Genomic DNA, 17,222 nt, shown 5'->3' on the forward strand with positions numbered 1-17,222 from the left:
GTACTTATTCTGTGCTAGTCTAACAATTTTAGACATACCATTTCATCTAAATCTAAACAACCCATAAAAGGTAGATGCTATAATTTATCACCTTTTTAATAGAGGATGGAGTTAGCTTAGTAATTTACCAAGGACACAGAGCTGGTAAAGATCAAGATCAGGTTTGAAATCAAGCACTTTCATTCCAGAGCCCAGTTTCTTAAAGATGATATAATACTATCTCAGCATTCTAACCCAAGTCCTTACTAGATTATTCATAACTACCACAAAAGTCCTAATCAATAGGATTCATGCATCTATAATTCACCCTATTGTTAAAGGTGAGAAGAAATTCAACCTTCCTTCAGTTTCATTCAATTCTATATAAAACATCAAAGGTTGTCCAGTGCCCTCCAAAGTAAGTCCAAACTCCTTAGCCTTATTTTCAACGCTTTTACAATCTGGCTCTAAGCTCAAAACTATTGCCCCCAATTTCAATATTATCACTATAACTTCAATGCTCCATTCATTTACTACTACCATTCCCCCTCTGTACGCCTTCAACTTTTTCATTTCTGCACCTCTATTCATATTATTCCAACTCAAATGCACCTGTACCTCTTCTATCAGTGTAAACAATACTCATCCTTTAAAGCCAAGTAAACTAACACCTATGTAGATCATTCCAAGTAAAGTAATCTCGCTCCCCTTTGAAAAAAAACCAACCATCACTGCACTTATTAAAATCCCTCTTGCTTTATTGTGGTTATTTACATTCACCTCTTATCTCCCACCCAATAAAATGTACATTCTCTGAAGGCTGGTTCCAAGACTTCTTCATTATTACTATTATCTTTACAGGATCTGCTACATTATAGACCTAGTAGATACACAGTAAATAGCTAAAGAACAAATATTCCATTCCAATAAAAGAATAATTACAAAAATTATTGTTCTATACAATTATAAGTTTCTATGTTCCATTCACAGAAATAGGCAAATTTTCAATCTGAGACTTATTCAAGTTGAGAGAAAAACATCCCAGAGGTTTAAAATCATATGATTCATTTAAAAACCAAACACACAACTGAACTTAACAACAGTGAGGTGAAAATCAAAAATCTCATCTTTTGAATGCAATAAAACTCTTCATTCTTATAAAAATTTTCAGTATAGGCAACCTCTAATATAGCTTAATCTATTTCCTTGAATTCAGTAAATGTTGTAAAATTAGTACTAATATATTTTTAAAACTGAACCAAATTTTTCTCTCCCTGTGAGCTACTGGTCCAACATCATAGATGGGACCTATTGTCCACATAAGTCATTTTCAATGCAAACATTAATTTACTCAACAAATATTTACTGGGTGCCTAATCACTATCAATGCCTGGCATAGACAAAAATCCAAACCACACACATTCTAGTGAGAGGACACAGAAAATAAACAAAATATACAGTGAATGAGATGATAAAAGATGATCCAGAGAAAAATGAAGCATAAAAAGGAGATAAAGAGCACTAGGGTAAAGCACAGGAGAAAGGATATAATTTTAAATCAAGTGGTCAAGGAAAAGCTCACTCATCAGAATAAAGACCCAAAGGAGATAAAGGAGCTAATCATACAAAAATCTGGGAAAGAGCAAACTAGTCACAGAGAATAATAAGTACAAAGGTCCTGAGACATAATATTATCCCCTCTTCCATTTTTTCCACTAACCCAAAATATCAAAACAACTATTGGTTAACCTTATCTGTATAGATTAGCTTGGTGCAGCAAACATACTGATATTTCAGGTAGCAAAGGCAACATGAGCAAAAATAAAGAGCAGTGGGGTCTAAAGAATTCAGAAGAATATGAAAAACATGGTGCTCAGTGAATTCTGAGTTAAGTGTGTGGTAAAACCAAATTCTCAGTGTCTTCAGAAATATTCATCAACAGCTCTTTCTGCACAGTAAGCAAGTTGTACACTTAATTTGAAAAGGAAAAAGAATTATACAGACTACATACTAATTTCAAGAATTCTAGTGGTTTAAGAAATTTGCTTCAAAACTGAAAAAGTGTTAGTCACTTTACTACATATTTTAGGTATCTTTTTTTAAATCAAATATTGCTGGACGGCCCTATTTTTGTTCTCATTTTACAGTGTAAATACATGAAGACTTCATCTTGACACCATTGGTCACCCCTGAAACAAATTTAGCAAGAGAATATAGACTAATCAGGTACTTTGTAAAACACTCTGGCAGTTCCTCAAAGGCTTGACATAGGGTTACCATATAACCCAGCAATTCTAATCCTAGATATATACTAAAGAAAAATGAAAAGACATGTCCAAACAAAAATGAGTACACAAATGTTCACAACAGCAATATTCATAACAGATTCAAAGTTAAAATAACCTAAATGGATAAACAAACTATCATATATACATACAATGGAATATTACTCAGCAATAAGAAAAAGAAGCACTGATATATGCTACAATATGGATGAATCTTGAAAACATTATGCTAAATGGAAGACACAAATCACAAAGGATCACATATTTTATCATTCCATTTACATGAAATGTTCAGAATAGGCAAATCTAAATAGACAGAAAGTAGATTAGTGGTTGCTTAGGGATGAAAGGAATTGGAAGGAAATGGAGATAACCAATAACGGGTACAGAGTGCCTTTTTAAAGTGATAAAAACGTACTAAAATTAACTGTGGTAACTGCACAATTCTGTGAATATACCAAAAACTATTAATTGTATAATTTAAATGTGTGAATTGCATGGTATATGAACTGCATCTCAATAAAAATGTTATATACAAAAGATTTAAGTCATAATTTTTCAATAGAAAAAAATTTAAAAGATCAACTAGTTACCTGAGATCTTCTGAATACTTCTTAAAGATACAAAACCTTTTACTTGGACGATTACTATGAAAGCTGGGAGAGACAAAACAGATTTTATTAATTTTACTATACAGTAAGTCATATTAATTTATTAGCTATATATCAAGTCTATACTTAAATCTCTAGTTTTGAATAAAATATTATGATATAAATAATAATATAATGTTCATCATCCCTGTTTCAGCATTTTAGCTTACATTCTTACTTATCTATTTATTTTCTAGTGAAATGTATTTCACTAAGCATATTCTTATACAATCAGCACCTCACCCTCACATAAAAAAAGGAAATACTTAAGAGTTTAAAAAAGTAAAGCATGTCAAATTATTTTCTTCAACTGTTAAGAGTTGAAAACAATTTAAAAGTTTTGCTAATAACATTTTTGCTATAATATGAATGGTTACCAATAAGAATCATTTTAAAAATCCTTTACCAACTTAACATGTTTGTGTTGAGGAAGGGGAGTAGATTCCAAATTATCCTGGAAGTTAACAGTAGTTGAGCTAAATGCCACTGTTGGCATTTGTAAAATGGATTTGTAAAATCAAACATTTAGAATTCTTTGCAATTACTAGTAGAGGTTTTTTTTAAAAAAACAAATTAAAGCAGAACTCTTGAGCTAAAACAATGCTTCCCCTAAGCACAGAACAGAAAACCCCTAACCAAGCTTTGTAGCTGATGCTGATAGCTTTTACACACCCTTTTAAATCTGATAAGGAAAGCTTTCCTATACTAGAAAACCAGGATCGGCTTAGCACAGTACTACTTAGCACAGATAAAAGTGGAGTCATAGACTAGTAACATGAGCATCATCTGGGAGCTTATTTAGAAATGCAAAGTCTTGTGACCACCCCCCCTCCCACATAGCTACTGAATTAATCTCTGGCAGTGGGGCCCAGGAATCTGTTTTAACAAACTTTTTCAGTAATTCTTATGCAAGCTAAAGTTTGAAGAGCAGCAGCTTGCAATGATAGACCTAAAGTAGCCAACACACCAAATCAATTCTAAGTCTCAGATACAAGGCAACCATCACCAGCAGAGCATGTATGTATGGGAAAAGAAATACTCTGACCAGTTATAATCCCCAGAGAACATTCTCAGAAGATTTTTAATAGTTATTTCTTCAATCTGGGGATAACTACTACTAAAGAGTTTATAAATTCAGCATAACATGACAAAAATAATTGAATGGTTTTTTTAGGAAGAAACCATCAAGAGGTTGGGAACCACTGAAATAATATGCAAAAATTTGTGCACATAACTGTATTTCCTCAGAGTGTGTCCCAGATTTTATCTGATTCCCAAATAATGTGAACCAAGTAAATTATTTTTTTAATGAGATTTAAAAGTAACTTTTAAAAGCTCTTTCTTCCTTCTCAACAGACTGTTTCGGTTTATTTGGTAAGAGGAGAGGAAAAAATTACGTTTTAGGGTCTTTTGATGGCTTCCATTTCTGTCTATAACTTGCACCTTATTAAAATGTTGGTACTTTTAAAATTTTAGTTGTCTGAATCCAGCTTTAATTTAGAGTTCCCTACCTATAAAAAAAGACTTATACTGTCATTTTATTTATATTTATTACACAAATTCCATTCTTCTAGTTTTGTGTATTATAGGAATGGAAAAGTGGATCTGTAGCTCACCAACAGAGGGAAAAAAAACCACCTTTCTTCTTCCTAATAGACCTGTGTAAAGTTAATAACAATAGGGAAATAATCTAATAAAGGAAAAAAAAAGGTTAAGATTTTTATTACGATACAGTAAAACATAACATTAAAATCTAGGTTTTGAAAAGTCACCATCTACTTAGACTATATATACATAACTATCAAAACTCATTAAGCTATTCTCTAAAAATAGATGAATTTTACTGTATATAAATTATACCTCAATAAGACTAGAGGCAAAAAAAACTCCCTTTGACCATCTTGCTTTGATACAAGTAAAAAGTTTACCTCTGAAAAAGTACAAAAGTATGCAACAATATTGACAGTATGCCTACTATTAAGACACCAAACTGGAGGTTGATGATACAATAAAGCAGGTTGTTTGCCTTAGAGTTCATGGTCCAGGGTTTGGGGGGGAAGGTTATCAAAAAACATCTGGCACAGAATAAATGCCTAATAAACATTTGCTAAACAAGTGAATATATATTCATTATCACAGGATAAACATCAACAGTGACACACACACAGTTTTGTGGTTGCATGAGGGAAAGCTGCAGGTAAATGGAGAAGTCAGCACAATTAGTAGTACATTTCAGTTAGGAAGGTCCATATACTGACTTACTCCAGGCAAAGCAAAGAAAACAAGAGTTGAAGGCTCTTGGAAAAGTAGTTAGGAATTAGATATTAAAAGGTCTTACATTCTCCAGAAAATTTGAACTTCATCCTATTAATATTAGGAAGGTAAAGGATTTTAGGCCAAAAAATATCCTGACCAGATATTAGTAACAAAAGAAAGGAAGAAATGGAAAAGGGCCGAAGGGGTGGGTTGGGGACAGAAGACCATTTATGATGCCATCACAATAATCTTAACTGTTTTTCTAATGACTATTATTTAGTGCCAAAAAATCTATATAAAAATATAATGAACTAAAGCATATCCTATAAAAATTAATTCAGGAATCTGTCTTATTATTATATAGGAACAAATTGTTATACCAGCTTTCTTTTTCCTTGGAAAAATTTTAAATCATCCTTCAAAGCCTAAAATGAAATGTCATTTATACAATACCTTCTCATTTCTTGTTTAAAGAATTCATCGTTACCTTCTCTGGGCTCTCACAGTCATTTGTTTATCACATTAAGCTAGGTAAATATACCTCTCCTACTAAATTGTGAAAATTAAAGGCAAGGACTTTACGATACTGAATAATGACAATTTAGAAATAATACCTAAAATTACTTGAATATCTCCTAAGTGCAAATCATTTTATTAAGCACTTTAAGTACATTTCCTCTAATAATCACAGTAACTTTCTCTTCAAGAAAAGGAAAATGGGAATCAGTTAAGTAATTTGCCCAAAGTCACACACGTAATAAATAAATGGTGAAGCTTGGTTTCAAATCCAGATTTGTCAGATTCTTCACCACCAGCTTACCACACTTCTTAGCAAACAGTAAGCTCTGCTACAGAAAGAGATATTAGGTACTTATGGCTGTTACCTTAATTCTATTACATGTAGAGAAAAAAGCCTTCTTTCTTATACATAATGTTGAAGAATAATAGCAATATTACACAGTAATGCATTTTCATTTTTTCAGGTGACTTCTACTGCTACCTAAAAGCTAAAAGCAAACAGGGTGCAATAATTTAAACAACCAAACCCAAATAATGCTACTTCTTCAAAAAATCACTTAAAAATTATATGTTTAATGATGCTCTTCTTTGTAAGAGTCTTATTCCAAAAATGCTCCAACTGCATAAGATTTTTTAATATCCTCTTTTGAGATTTTATTTAGAGGCTTTCTTTTATAATTACAATAATGACTCTCACTTGCTGTTTGTAATGTGCTAGGTGACATGGTAAATACAAAGAGCCCCTTCTTCTCAAGGAGATAATACAGATACAAACAAAAATAACAAAAGGCAGAACAGATGAATGGCACACAACTCAAAGCAAGGAATGATCCCTGTGAGTGGTTGTGGTGATCAGACACTTCAAAGAAGGTAAAGTGAAAGGAAGGACAGGGGTATTCCAGGGACTAACAAAGAATAAGGAAAAGCCACTTGTCAAAAATGAGTATGGGAGAAAGTTTATTCTGGAGAAGAGCAGTCTGAGACTGGAGGGGAAAAGACCAATTGAGAGTACAGAGGTAGTATGGGATAGGGATTTAAGGGACTCATCCTCTGGAAAAAATGAAGTTTCTGTACATATAAAACTCAAGCCTGTAACAAGAATTCACACTGGGAAGAAGTAGTGGTTGGGCCATTCAATGGGAGATACCTAAGGCAGTGAGTGAGGCAAGGGTACATATGAAGTAGAGAAAAAGGAAAAGTGATTTACCAAACCCTAAGAGTGGCAGTGGAAGCTTTCAGTTCCACATGAGGCTACCCATGAATAAGACTGTGTGTCCTGACAATGAAGTGCAGGGGTGGGGCTCACTGGGAATTGGGATAAGGGTAGAAGGGAGTTGGGCTAACTGGAAATGTTTTAGAATAAAATGGATGTGGAGGTTTTATAGGACAAATGAGAAGTCTATGATAAATGGGAAAGGGAAGAGTAGAATGACCCTTGGCTTAGGAAAACACAAAATATTTTCCGATTTGATCCCCTATAAACTAAGGGCAGAATTAAGGCCGTATTTGGGGAGCCATACATTTGTCAAAGAACAAGAGACATTCAACACAGAAGTACACTTGGGAAAGGATGGCCGGGGCCTGGTTTAGAGGAAATGGATTATAGGTGTAGTCCACTGTAGTAGGTGGGAGGCAGAGAGGCATAATGCAGAAGGTGTTGTCTCAGGAAGCCATGATGCACAGTGGCAGATCAAGGGAACTTCACAAGCTTAAGATACTTGCAACAGTGAATTTTTTTCCAGCTGGTATTCCACATTCACACAAATGATGCCCTGAAAGAGTATTGGATGGCAGTAAAGTGAATTCTGGAAAGATGATAATGTTTGGTTTATTTAGGTTCTTTTTAGATGCCAATGAGTCAAAGGTAAAAACAAAACAAAACACGAAATAATTAGAAATACAGAGTTAGATCTCAGGAAAACTAAGGAATGAAACTGGAAGATTCAAAGTTGAAAGGTAAAAGTGACAGTGGTTACATTACGAAGAAAGGAAATGTAAGGAGGCGAGAAGAGCTGAAGGAAGGCAATGAATAGGAGCAGGCAAAAAGGAAGAAGAAAAATAGTGGTAACGGTTAAACACAAGCTGAGGAGAACAGTTTCAAAAGTGAGTGACAACAATGACTCTAAAGAAGTCATAGAGTAGTAAGACTGAAAAAATGTGAATAAATACGGGGATCGGTACTTGACAGATAATCTTTAAAGGGGCAGTGTTAGTTGGTACGTGAGGATGATACTCAAATTAAAAGGTAAAGAAATGAATCATGAATATGCTAGTAACAAATACTTTTTACAAATGTTCATGGTAATAAGAAGACAAGAGATAAGGAAAGTAGGGAGTAAGGACAAGTCTCCCTCATCTTAAAAAAAATACCTGAAATCATCTGTAAGCAGAAGGAACCTGGTAGATAGAAGATGAAGTTGCAAATTAACTGAATGAAGTTGTGGAAGAACTAGAGGAGATAAGGGGCAGGGTTAACTCTGGAGAAGTAGAACATGTTTGATTTCTGAGATTAATGCCTGGATAAATGTAACAGGAAAAAAATTTGAGGCTGAAAAGATTAATTAAAAGGATGACCTCCAACTGTGTATTTGTAGGCCATGTTAATAACTAAGAGAATCCAAAATAAAATCTTTAGAGTACCAAAAAAATGTTTAATCAGATACTGTAGGTAAGAATAAAGAAGTATTTAAAAATAAAAAGATAGGGCCCAATTCAAGTTAAAGATCATGAGTCAGAGTTGACTGAATCAAGCACTATTTGGGGGTCTAGAATTGAGCATAAAGTTCAGAAGAAGATGGTCAAGTCTTTGGCCTTTATGCCAGGTAAGCATGACTAAATGTGTAAAGGATTCTAGAACAAAAACAAAGCAGCAATCAAAACAGATGACCCTGAGGGTGAGGATGACTATAGTTAGATAGGTGCTGCTGGACTGGAAAAAGAACTCAAAGCCCAGAAAGTCATTGGGAAATGGGAATTCAAAAGAAATGAACAGTATTTATGACAAGATTAAAATAGTACTGTGGTAAGAAAGGGGGTACAAGTCTAAAGGTGATGTAAAGCACTGGCACTAAAGAAGTCAAGTTACCATAATGTCAGGCTAGTCATCAAGGGGGTTAAAAAACTGTGAGAGAGGTGCCGGAGCCATCAAGAAACGTGGGAGAGTCCTTGAAAGGAGTACCTGATAATGACCAGAAAGTAACACAGAGGTCTATAAGAAAATCACTTTTATTAATCATATTCTAACTTTAGAAAAAACGGAACCTCACTTTGAATAATCAACCTAACTGGCTTATATCTGAACAACTTTTGACTATTTTTTAAAATTTTATTTATTTATTTTTTAAATGTTTTATTCTCATAATCTTTCACTATTTTTTTCTTTTTTTTTTTTTTGCCACGCCACGTGGCATGTGGGATCTTAGTTCCCTGACCAGGGATGGAACCCACACTCCCTGCACTGGAAGTGCAGAGTCTTAACCACTGGACTGCCAGGGAAGTCCCAATTTTTGACTACTTTTAAAAAAATAAAAATCCATCCTGAAGGATGCCCCATAGGCTATGAAGGTGCTCTCTGCATAGAATACTCTAATTATCTAAGTTGAATGAATTAAAGAAAAATAATTCCAACAATGGCATCATGACCGAAATAGTCTCTCATTCCACTGAATGAATGCAAGGAGACATGGCTTGATGGATGGATGGACAGACAGATGCATTACAGAGAAAAAGAGAGAGAGAAACAGACTCAATGAAGTGTCTAACATCACTGAAAACCCTGGAATCTCTCAAAGTGACTGCTTTGAAGAGAATAACACTCATGATTACATGTATTTGTTTCATAAATATACTTAAAACATTTACTTTTCTGTCTTTGGAAGTAACCATGTTTCAAAGTTCTGTAGGAAAAAAAATTCCCATAGAAAAACTATTTTCCCTAACAAACCTATCCTAATTTCATTAGTCTAACTGTTCTTAAAATTCGAGTTTCCAGGAACTTCATGAATTACTATGCTGAAAAATAGTGCCAGGAATCATCTTAGAAGTTTTCTTAGAAGAGAAAAACTGACTTCTAATAGGATAACTGTTTTCCAAAACAAACTTGCTGAACTGTAATTTTAATTGGTAATTATAGATGTTTAACTCATCTTACCTCATCATATGATTCACATAGGCTTTGCTACAGCTAGTGTTGTATCTGCAAAAACTACAGTGGACATATGTAGGAAAATGGTTTGCAAAATCTTTTATTTCAGAACAACACTCAATGCACTTGTGAACTCCCCGACGACACCTTATAGAGATATAAAGAAAATGATAAAAATATATTTTAAAACAAAAATAATAAGGGACCACCTTATTAATTTTCTGTTAATTAAAGCTAAGGTGTTTAAATTAACATCTTCAAACAGAGACTTATTATTTGAAAAATCTGCTATGGAACAGCAGCTAGAATAAGTATAAAAAATCTAATATCAGCTAATGTTTCTTACTGGAAAAAAGGGATTAATCAATTGGTTAAATTAACCAATTCAAACATCACAAGATATAAGCACAACATAAAACACCACTGTAATAAATGAATATTATAGAAAAACAGTAATTCAAGTACTTTTCAACTGTTGTAAAAAATATTTTTTATTATTTGCTTGGCCTTAAGTGACAATGTATAAATGTACAAGAGAGTTGTGTAATAGGGTAAATTTATATTAAATAAAGTTTTTATACTTAAGATTAAATTAGTATTGTGTATCAAGAATAAAAGATTACCTTAAATTCCTCAATGCTGTATTGACTTTACTTTTTTTATTGCTACTAGCCAATGTGCTTTGTTTCTTTTGCATATTAGATATTTTTGATTTGTATTTAGATTTACTTCCATTAGGCTTACTTGCATTAGGTTTACTTGTAATGGATTTAGTTATATTAGGTTTACTTGTGTTAGATTTTGTGGGATTTTTAGCAGTTATATTTTTAGTCCTTGGAGGTGAGAGCTGAAGGGTAGAAGTGCTTGCACTAATGGTAGGTGTAGTTGAAGATCCTGATTGAAGAGGGCCAACTGAAGCTCGAATAGTAACCTACAAAAATGAAGATAATATTTGCTTTAGAAAATTAATCACTGCATTACTGTTAAAATATCACTGCATAACGAAAAGTTAAACATCAAGTTTTTGGAAAGGGCAAGTATAAACTGTAACTGGTAAGTCTTCCATTTATTCTAAATGTTCATATCAATTAAATGAAATTAAACTTGATATTTACTCACTTGTAATCTTACATTTTTGTACTGATATCAGTTATATGTTAAGAGTTATTAATGGATAATTAGGAGTTAAAGCAAATTATATGAATATTAAAAGAGCACATTCCATAGCTATTTCTATGCTCTGATATAACTAAAAATTCACAAACACAGAGGTCAAAATTTAAATCTCAAAGCCTAGAAAGGACTGTGTTACCCTTCGACAACTATAAAACAAAGAGATCTACAGTAAATGTGACTTCTTTCCAGGGGCTCATTGGGCAGGATTTATGTTTACAAAGGTTATGTGAGGGGTTATATCAATTCACTATACTGCAGGGCGAGTTTAATAATACTTAGAATTTCCTTAAAGGAAGCTAATAACAAGACTTAACATTTGGTATTAAGAAATTATATTTGCTGGTTGACAATGAAAAACACAACTGCTCCAACTTTCTCATTAATCATTTGACTATACACCCCGCCCACAGCCTATGAGGAAGTACCATGAAAAACATGTGCTTTAGTATCATACAAAGGCATTGGACTAGGAATCAAAAGACCTGAGGTTAAAGCTAATACCACTCCTTTCTAGCCATGTGACCTTGAATCAGTAACATCCTCTCTAAGCTTCTTTATCTATAATAAGGGACAATACTTCCCTCGTCTACCTCACTGGCTTACTATATGGATTAAATAATAGAATATATGAATAAACATAACAAAAGCCTAATTCTAAGGTGCTATAAAAACATTTAGTATCATTATTATTATTATTATTATTAAGGGAAAATATGAGAGAGGACTGCACTGCTTACATTAGTGTTCTGCATGTCTAGTCCCAGCATGGAATGAATGGATTGCAGGGAAGGATGCTGGATAGCTTCTCTTGCTCTAGGTCTTCAGAGCATGGCTTTATATTGTTTTAGTTAATTCAAATAACAGACATACCCACATTCAAAGGTAAGAACCCAAAGCCAAATATAAATGTTTTGGGGATTATTTCACTTTGGATTATCCATGCCTCTGTTTCCCTCCACTGGAGCAAATATTCAAGAGCTGACTGTGTATAAAGAAGTCAGAAAAAACAGAGGTATATAAGGCAAAAAGGGAAAAGTAAATTACAATCATCAGTATGCAGTCAGACATGTGTTTGCTCACTTAAAACATAATGCTATCCAGCAGCAGAACTTGCTTCTCTGAGAGTAGACTCAGTAATAACAATTTCAATAAACATCTGAGAACCTACAGCATTCAAGGCACTATACCAGATGCTGAGGACACAAAGATAAATAAAACATGATTCCTGATCTCAAGCATCTTACAGTTTAACAGATAAAAATGACATATACACTGCCAACTGGAATAGCTCCAAAATAGCCTATGTAACATTGACATAACCCATTAACCCTGGAACAGTTAATCTAGCTATACTTTTTACAAAGGAATACCACTCTAGAGTTGCACACACTACTGACCAAAAAGCAATGGTTAGAAATTTTATTCCTAAACATAGGAATGGTAAAACCTAAAATTAAAGTCTTAATTAAATCAGAAATCATTTTTAAAGTATTCTATTCAATAAATAAAACCAGGCAGGAGTTGTCTATTATCATACAAAATGTTAAAATACAGCATATTTGAACTCACTTTTGTTCCTGGAGGCAATCCTTCTAGTTGTTTAGGTTTTATAAATGTCCGATGATGCTGAGTCTTGTGATCCATTTTCTCTTTGCATGTTAAAAACTGTAGTCTGCATTTTGTACAACGATGTATTCCTTTTTTCTGTTTAGAAAACAGAAAAAGTGAAGAAAAATAATTTCTACAACCACAAATATTGTGTCCTGAAACTGCTGATTTAATTTTAATGATACTAATTTTAAAACTAGTATTTTACATCTCTTAACATATATAATAGCAAAATATGGTTTTATTTTTTAAAACATTCTTTGCATTAGTATTTAGGTTTCAAAAATGTCTGTTACTATCCAGAAATTGAACATGAAAGTTGCATCAATAGATTCTAATTAAAGTTCTCTCAATAGTGCTATGAAAGCTCGCTTTTTTTTTTGCGGTATGTGGGCCTCTCACTGCCGTGGCCTCTCCCGCCGCGGAGCACAGGCTCCGGACGCGCAGGCTCAGCGGCCATGGCTCACGGGCCCAGCCGCTCCGCGGCACGTGGGATCCTCCAGGACCAGGGCACGAACCCGCGTCCCCCGCATCCGCAGGCGGACTCTCAACCACTGCGCCACCAGGGATGAAAGCTCTTTTAATTATAATTTTAAAGTACTTAGACACATGATACTGTGAAAATGAACTATACTACATTTTTATCCTATAAAAGAGTACATTCTTTTTAATTTTTGCTATTTCTAGTTGGTTGACAAGTTGGAAAAATAAATTCAAATAGCCAACCACAGATTTCAGAGAAAGTTGTTATAGCAATGGTTGTATAAAGCAGTGTTGTCTAATAAAGCTTCCTTCAATGATGAAAACGTTCTAGAGCTGCACTACCCAATACAGTATCAACTAGACATATGTGGTTAATGAGCACCTGAAATGTGCCAAGTGCAACTGAGCAAACAAATTTTAAATTTTATTTTATTTTAATTAATTTAAGGTTAAATAGCCACATACAGCTAGTGGCTACAACATTGCACAGTGTGGATATGGAAGCATAAATAAAAACAACTATTCCCAATCCACTTACTGGCTGAGACCCCTTGACTTAAGTCCCTCCTCAAACTTAATCCTGTTATTATTCCACAGATGGGAAACAGGACCCAAGGAAAATCCAACTCACTTTCCCATAGCTATTCAGTGACAACTGCCAGACACCTAATCCAGTGTTCTTTCTACTACACAATATCAACTACAATATTGATATTTATGCTTTCATTAATTTAAAAATTATATATGTATATGCAAACATATATATAAACTGAAACAACGTATAAATACAAAAGAATGTTTTCTCTAAAGCTACGATCTGCCAGATACATCACTATTTCCATTTAAATACAATCAATCATTTATAAAATTCGAACAGATAATACACTGGGAAGTACCTAGCACAGTACTGGCACACAGCAGGCATTTCATAAATAAAAGTTCTTTTCAAAGTTCAAAGCAATATATAAATATAATATGTTTGTATTGTATTTTAGGTGCATCTTAAGACTATTTTAGAAGTGTGATGCATTCTTGGAGGTACAGGCAACTTAAATTCACTCATATTTGCTCAAAGAAGAGGAAGAAAAAGAGAAAACGTGGGCAAGAAACAGATACCAAGTCAAGAGGACAGAAAAAAAGTTCTCCAGAATCCAGTACCCAGAAATCTTTTCTCTATCTATAATCCCTCCCGAGGTTACCTTTTCATTTCACCGCTTTAAGTATCAACTATCCAACTACCTACTTGATATCACTACTTGATGTCTAATATGCATCTCAAACCAACATGGACGAAACTGAATTCTGGATTTCTTCCCTACCTCCCTGCCCCCCAAAATATGTTCTTTCCTCAGTCTTCACCATATAACAATATATGAAAATTCCACTCTTGCAGCTGCTTAGGACAAAAAACTTGGTCACTCTCTCACATCCCATATCCAACCCATTAATAAAAGGTGTCAGCTCTACCTTCAAAAACTGTCATAATATTTCCACTTATTACCTTCAACCACTGCTACAATACTTGTCCAAGACACTCAACTTGACTAATAATAACCTCCTATGTTCTCCCTTTCATGTTCTTTCTTCCCTATGGTCTATTCTCTTCACAGCTGCCAACGATCTTAAAACATGGCAGATCTTTCACATGCCTAAAATGCTGACGGTTTTCCAAAGTCCTGATTCTGGTTTACAAGGCTCTATATGAATTGGCCTGCATTCTATTGCTACAACCTTATTTCCTACTACTTTTCCTCTTATTACTTTACTCTGCTCCAGCCACAACTGGCCTCTGTGATGTTCTTTGAGTGCTCCACGTACACACTCACTTCACTCCCGATATAATGTTACTTCTCCCAGATTTCCTCACAGCTTACTCCTTTATTTCCTTCAGAGAGGCCCGTTTTTGGCCACTATATATACAAGACAAGGCCACTATATATACATGACATTGCTCTAATAATGTCATCTCAAATACAAGTTTTTGCTCAGCTATAAGTTTCCAGTCTTTTGTAAATAATCATACAAATTGTAAATTTCTTGAAGGATGCATGATGATCCTTCTTATTGATAGATTTTCCCCTCTTAACTGCTAGCTGTCTACCTCCTAGGTGCTCCAAATACACAAAAAAGAAAACTGGACACGCATGTCAAGCGAAGACATAAAACTCAGGGTATAATAACTGATTAAAAATCACACAGCCAGGGAGGAGCTTCAAGATGGCGGACGAGTAAGACGTGGAGATCACCTTCCTCCCCACAAATACATCAGAAATACATCTACATGTGGAACAACTCCTACAAAACACCTACTGAACGCTGACAGAAGACCTCAGACCTCCCAAAAGGCAAGAAACTCCCCACGTACCTGGGTAGGGCAAAAGAAAAAAGAAAAAACACAGACAAAAGGATAGGGACAGGACCTGCACCAGTGGGAGGGAGCTGTGAAGGAGGAAACGTTTCCACACACTAGGAAGCCCCTTTGCGGGTGGAGACTGCGGGTGGAGGAGCGGGGGGAAGCTTCGGAGCCACGGAGGAGAGTGCAGTAACGGGGGTGCGGAGGGCAAAGTGGAAAGATTCCCCCACAGAGGATCGGTGCCGACCAGCACGCACCAGCCCGAGAGGCTTGTCTGCTCACCCGCTAGGACGGGCGAGGGCTGGGAGCTGAGGCTCCGGCTTTGGTTGGACCCCAGGGAGAGGACAGGGGTTGGCTGCGTGAACACAGCCTGAAGGGGCTAGTGCGTCGCAGCCAGCTGGGAGGGAGTTTGGGAAAAAGTCGGGACCTGCCTAAGAGGCAAGAGACTTTTTCTTGCCTGTTTGTTTCCTGGATGGCCAGGAGAGGGGATTAAGAGTGCCGCTTAAAGGAGCTCCAGAGACGGGCGCAAGCGGCGGCTATCAGCGCGGACCCCAGAGACGGGCATGAGACGCTAAGGCTGCTGCTGCCGCCACCAAGAAGCCTGTGTGTAATCACTGGTCACTCTCCACACCTCCCCTCCTGGGAGCCTGTGCAGACCGCCACTGCCAGGATCCCATGATCCAGAGACAACCTCCCCGGGAGAACGCACGGCACGCCTCAGGCTGGTGCAACATCACACTGGCCTCTACCGCCGCAGGCCCGCCCCGAACTCGAACTCCGTAACCCTCCCTCGGCCCGGCCTGAGTGAGCCAGAGCCCCCGAATCAGCTGCTCCTTTAACCCTGTCCTGTCTGAGCAAAGAACACACGCCCACAGGCGACCTACACGCAGAGGCGGGGGCCAAATCCAAAGCTGAAGCCCAGCAGCTGTGCAAACAAAGTAGAGAAAGGGAAATCTCACCCAGTAGCCTCAGGAGCAGCAGATTAAAACGCCACCATCAACTTGACGTACCCTGCATCTGTGGAATACCTAAATAGACAAGGAATCATCCCAAATTGAGGAGGTGGACTTCGGGAGCAACGATATATTTTTTTTCCCTTTTTCTCTTTTTGTGAGTCTGTATGTATATGCTTCTGTGTGTGATTTTGTCTATATAGCTTTGCTTTAACCATTTGTCCTAGGGTTCTGTCTGTACGTTTTGTTTGTTTGTTTTTGTTTTTTAGTATAATTTTCAGTGCTTGTCATCGGTGGATTTGTTTTTTGGTTTGGTTGTTCTCTTCTTTCTTCCTTTCTTTTTTAATTACTTTCAAAAATGTTTTTAATAATTACTTTTTGCTTTTATTTTAATAACTTTTTAATTTTATTTTATCTTCTTCTTTCTTTCCTTTTTTCTCCCTTTTATTCTGAGCCATGTGGATGACAGGCTCTTGGTGCTCCAGCCAGGTGTCAGGGCTGTGCCTCTGAGGGGGGGGAGAGCCAAGGTCCAACAGAGACCTCCCAGCTCCACATAATATCAAAAGGCGAATATCTGCCAGAGACCTCCAACTCAACGCCAAGACCCAGCTCCACTCAACGACCAGCAAACTACAGTGCTGGACACCATATGCCAGACAACTAGCAAGACAGGAACACAACACCACCCATTAGCAGAGAGGCTGCCTAAAATCATAATAAGGTCACAGACACCCCAAAACACACCACCAGACGTGGACCTGCCCACCAGAAAGACAAGATCTAGCCTCATCCACCAGAACACAGGCACTAGTCCCC

General features: G+C 36.0%; 1 protein-coding gene across 14 annotated transcripts in view; it reads right to left on the reverse strand.

Annotated features, from left to right (window-relative positions):
- The window catches only part of ZNF280D (zinc finger protein 280D), a 326,315-nt gene that overhangs the window by 81,430 nt on the left and 227,663 nt on the right, over window positions 1-17,222 (reverse strand). For all 14 annotated transcript variants that reach the window (XM_029236538.1, XM_029236531.1, XM_029236529.1 and 11 more), the window contains 4 exons: window positions 12,579-12,713; window positions 10,457-10,764; window positions 9,840-9,980; window positions 2,858-2,920 (listed from right to left, as the gene is read on the reverse strand). In XM_029236538.1, coding sequence (XP_029092371.1) covers window positions 2,858-2,920; window positions 9,840-9,980; window positions 10,457-10,764; window positions 12,579-12,713 — 647 coding nt within the window. The remainder of the gene's footprint in view (window positions 1-2,857; window positions 2,921-9,839; window positions 9,981-10,456; window positions 10,765-12,578; window positions 12,714-17,222) is intronic.

Source organism: Monodon monoceros, unplaced genomic scaffold (assembly GCF_005190385.1).
Source record: "Monodon monoceros isolate NGI ecotype Baffin Bay Population unplaced genomic scaffold, NGI_Narwhal_1 Super_Scaffold_21, whole genome shotgun sequence".
NCBI lineage: Eukaryota > Metazoa > Chordata > Mammalia > Artiodactyla > Monodontidae > Monodon > Monodon monoceros.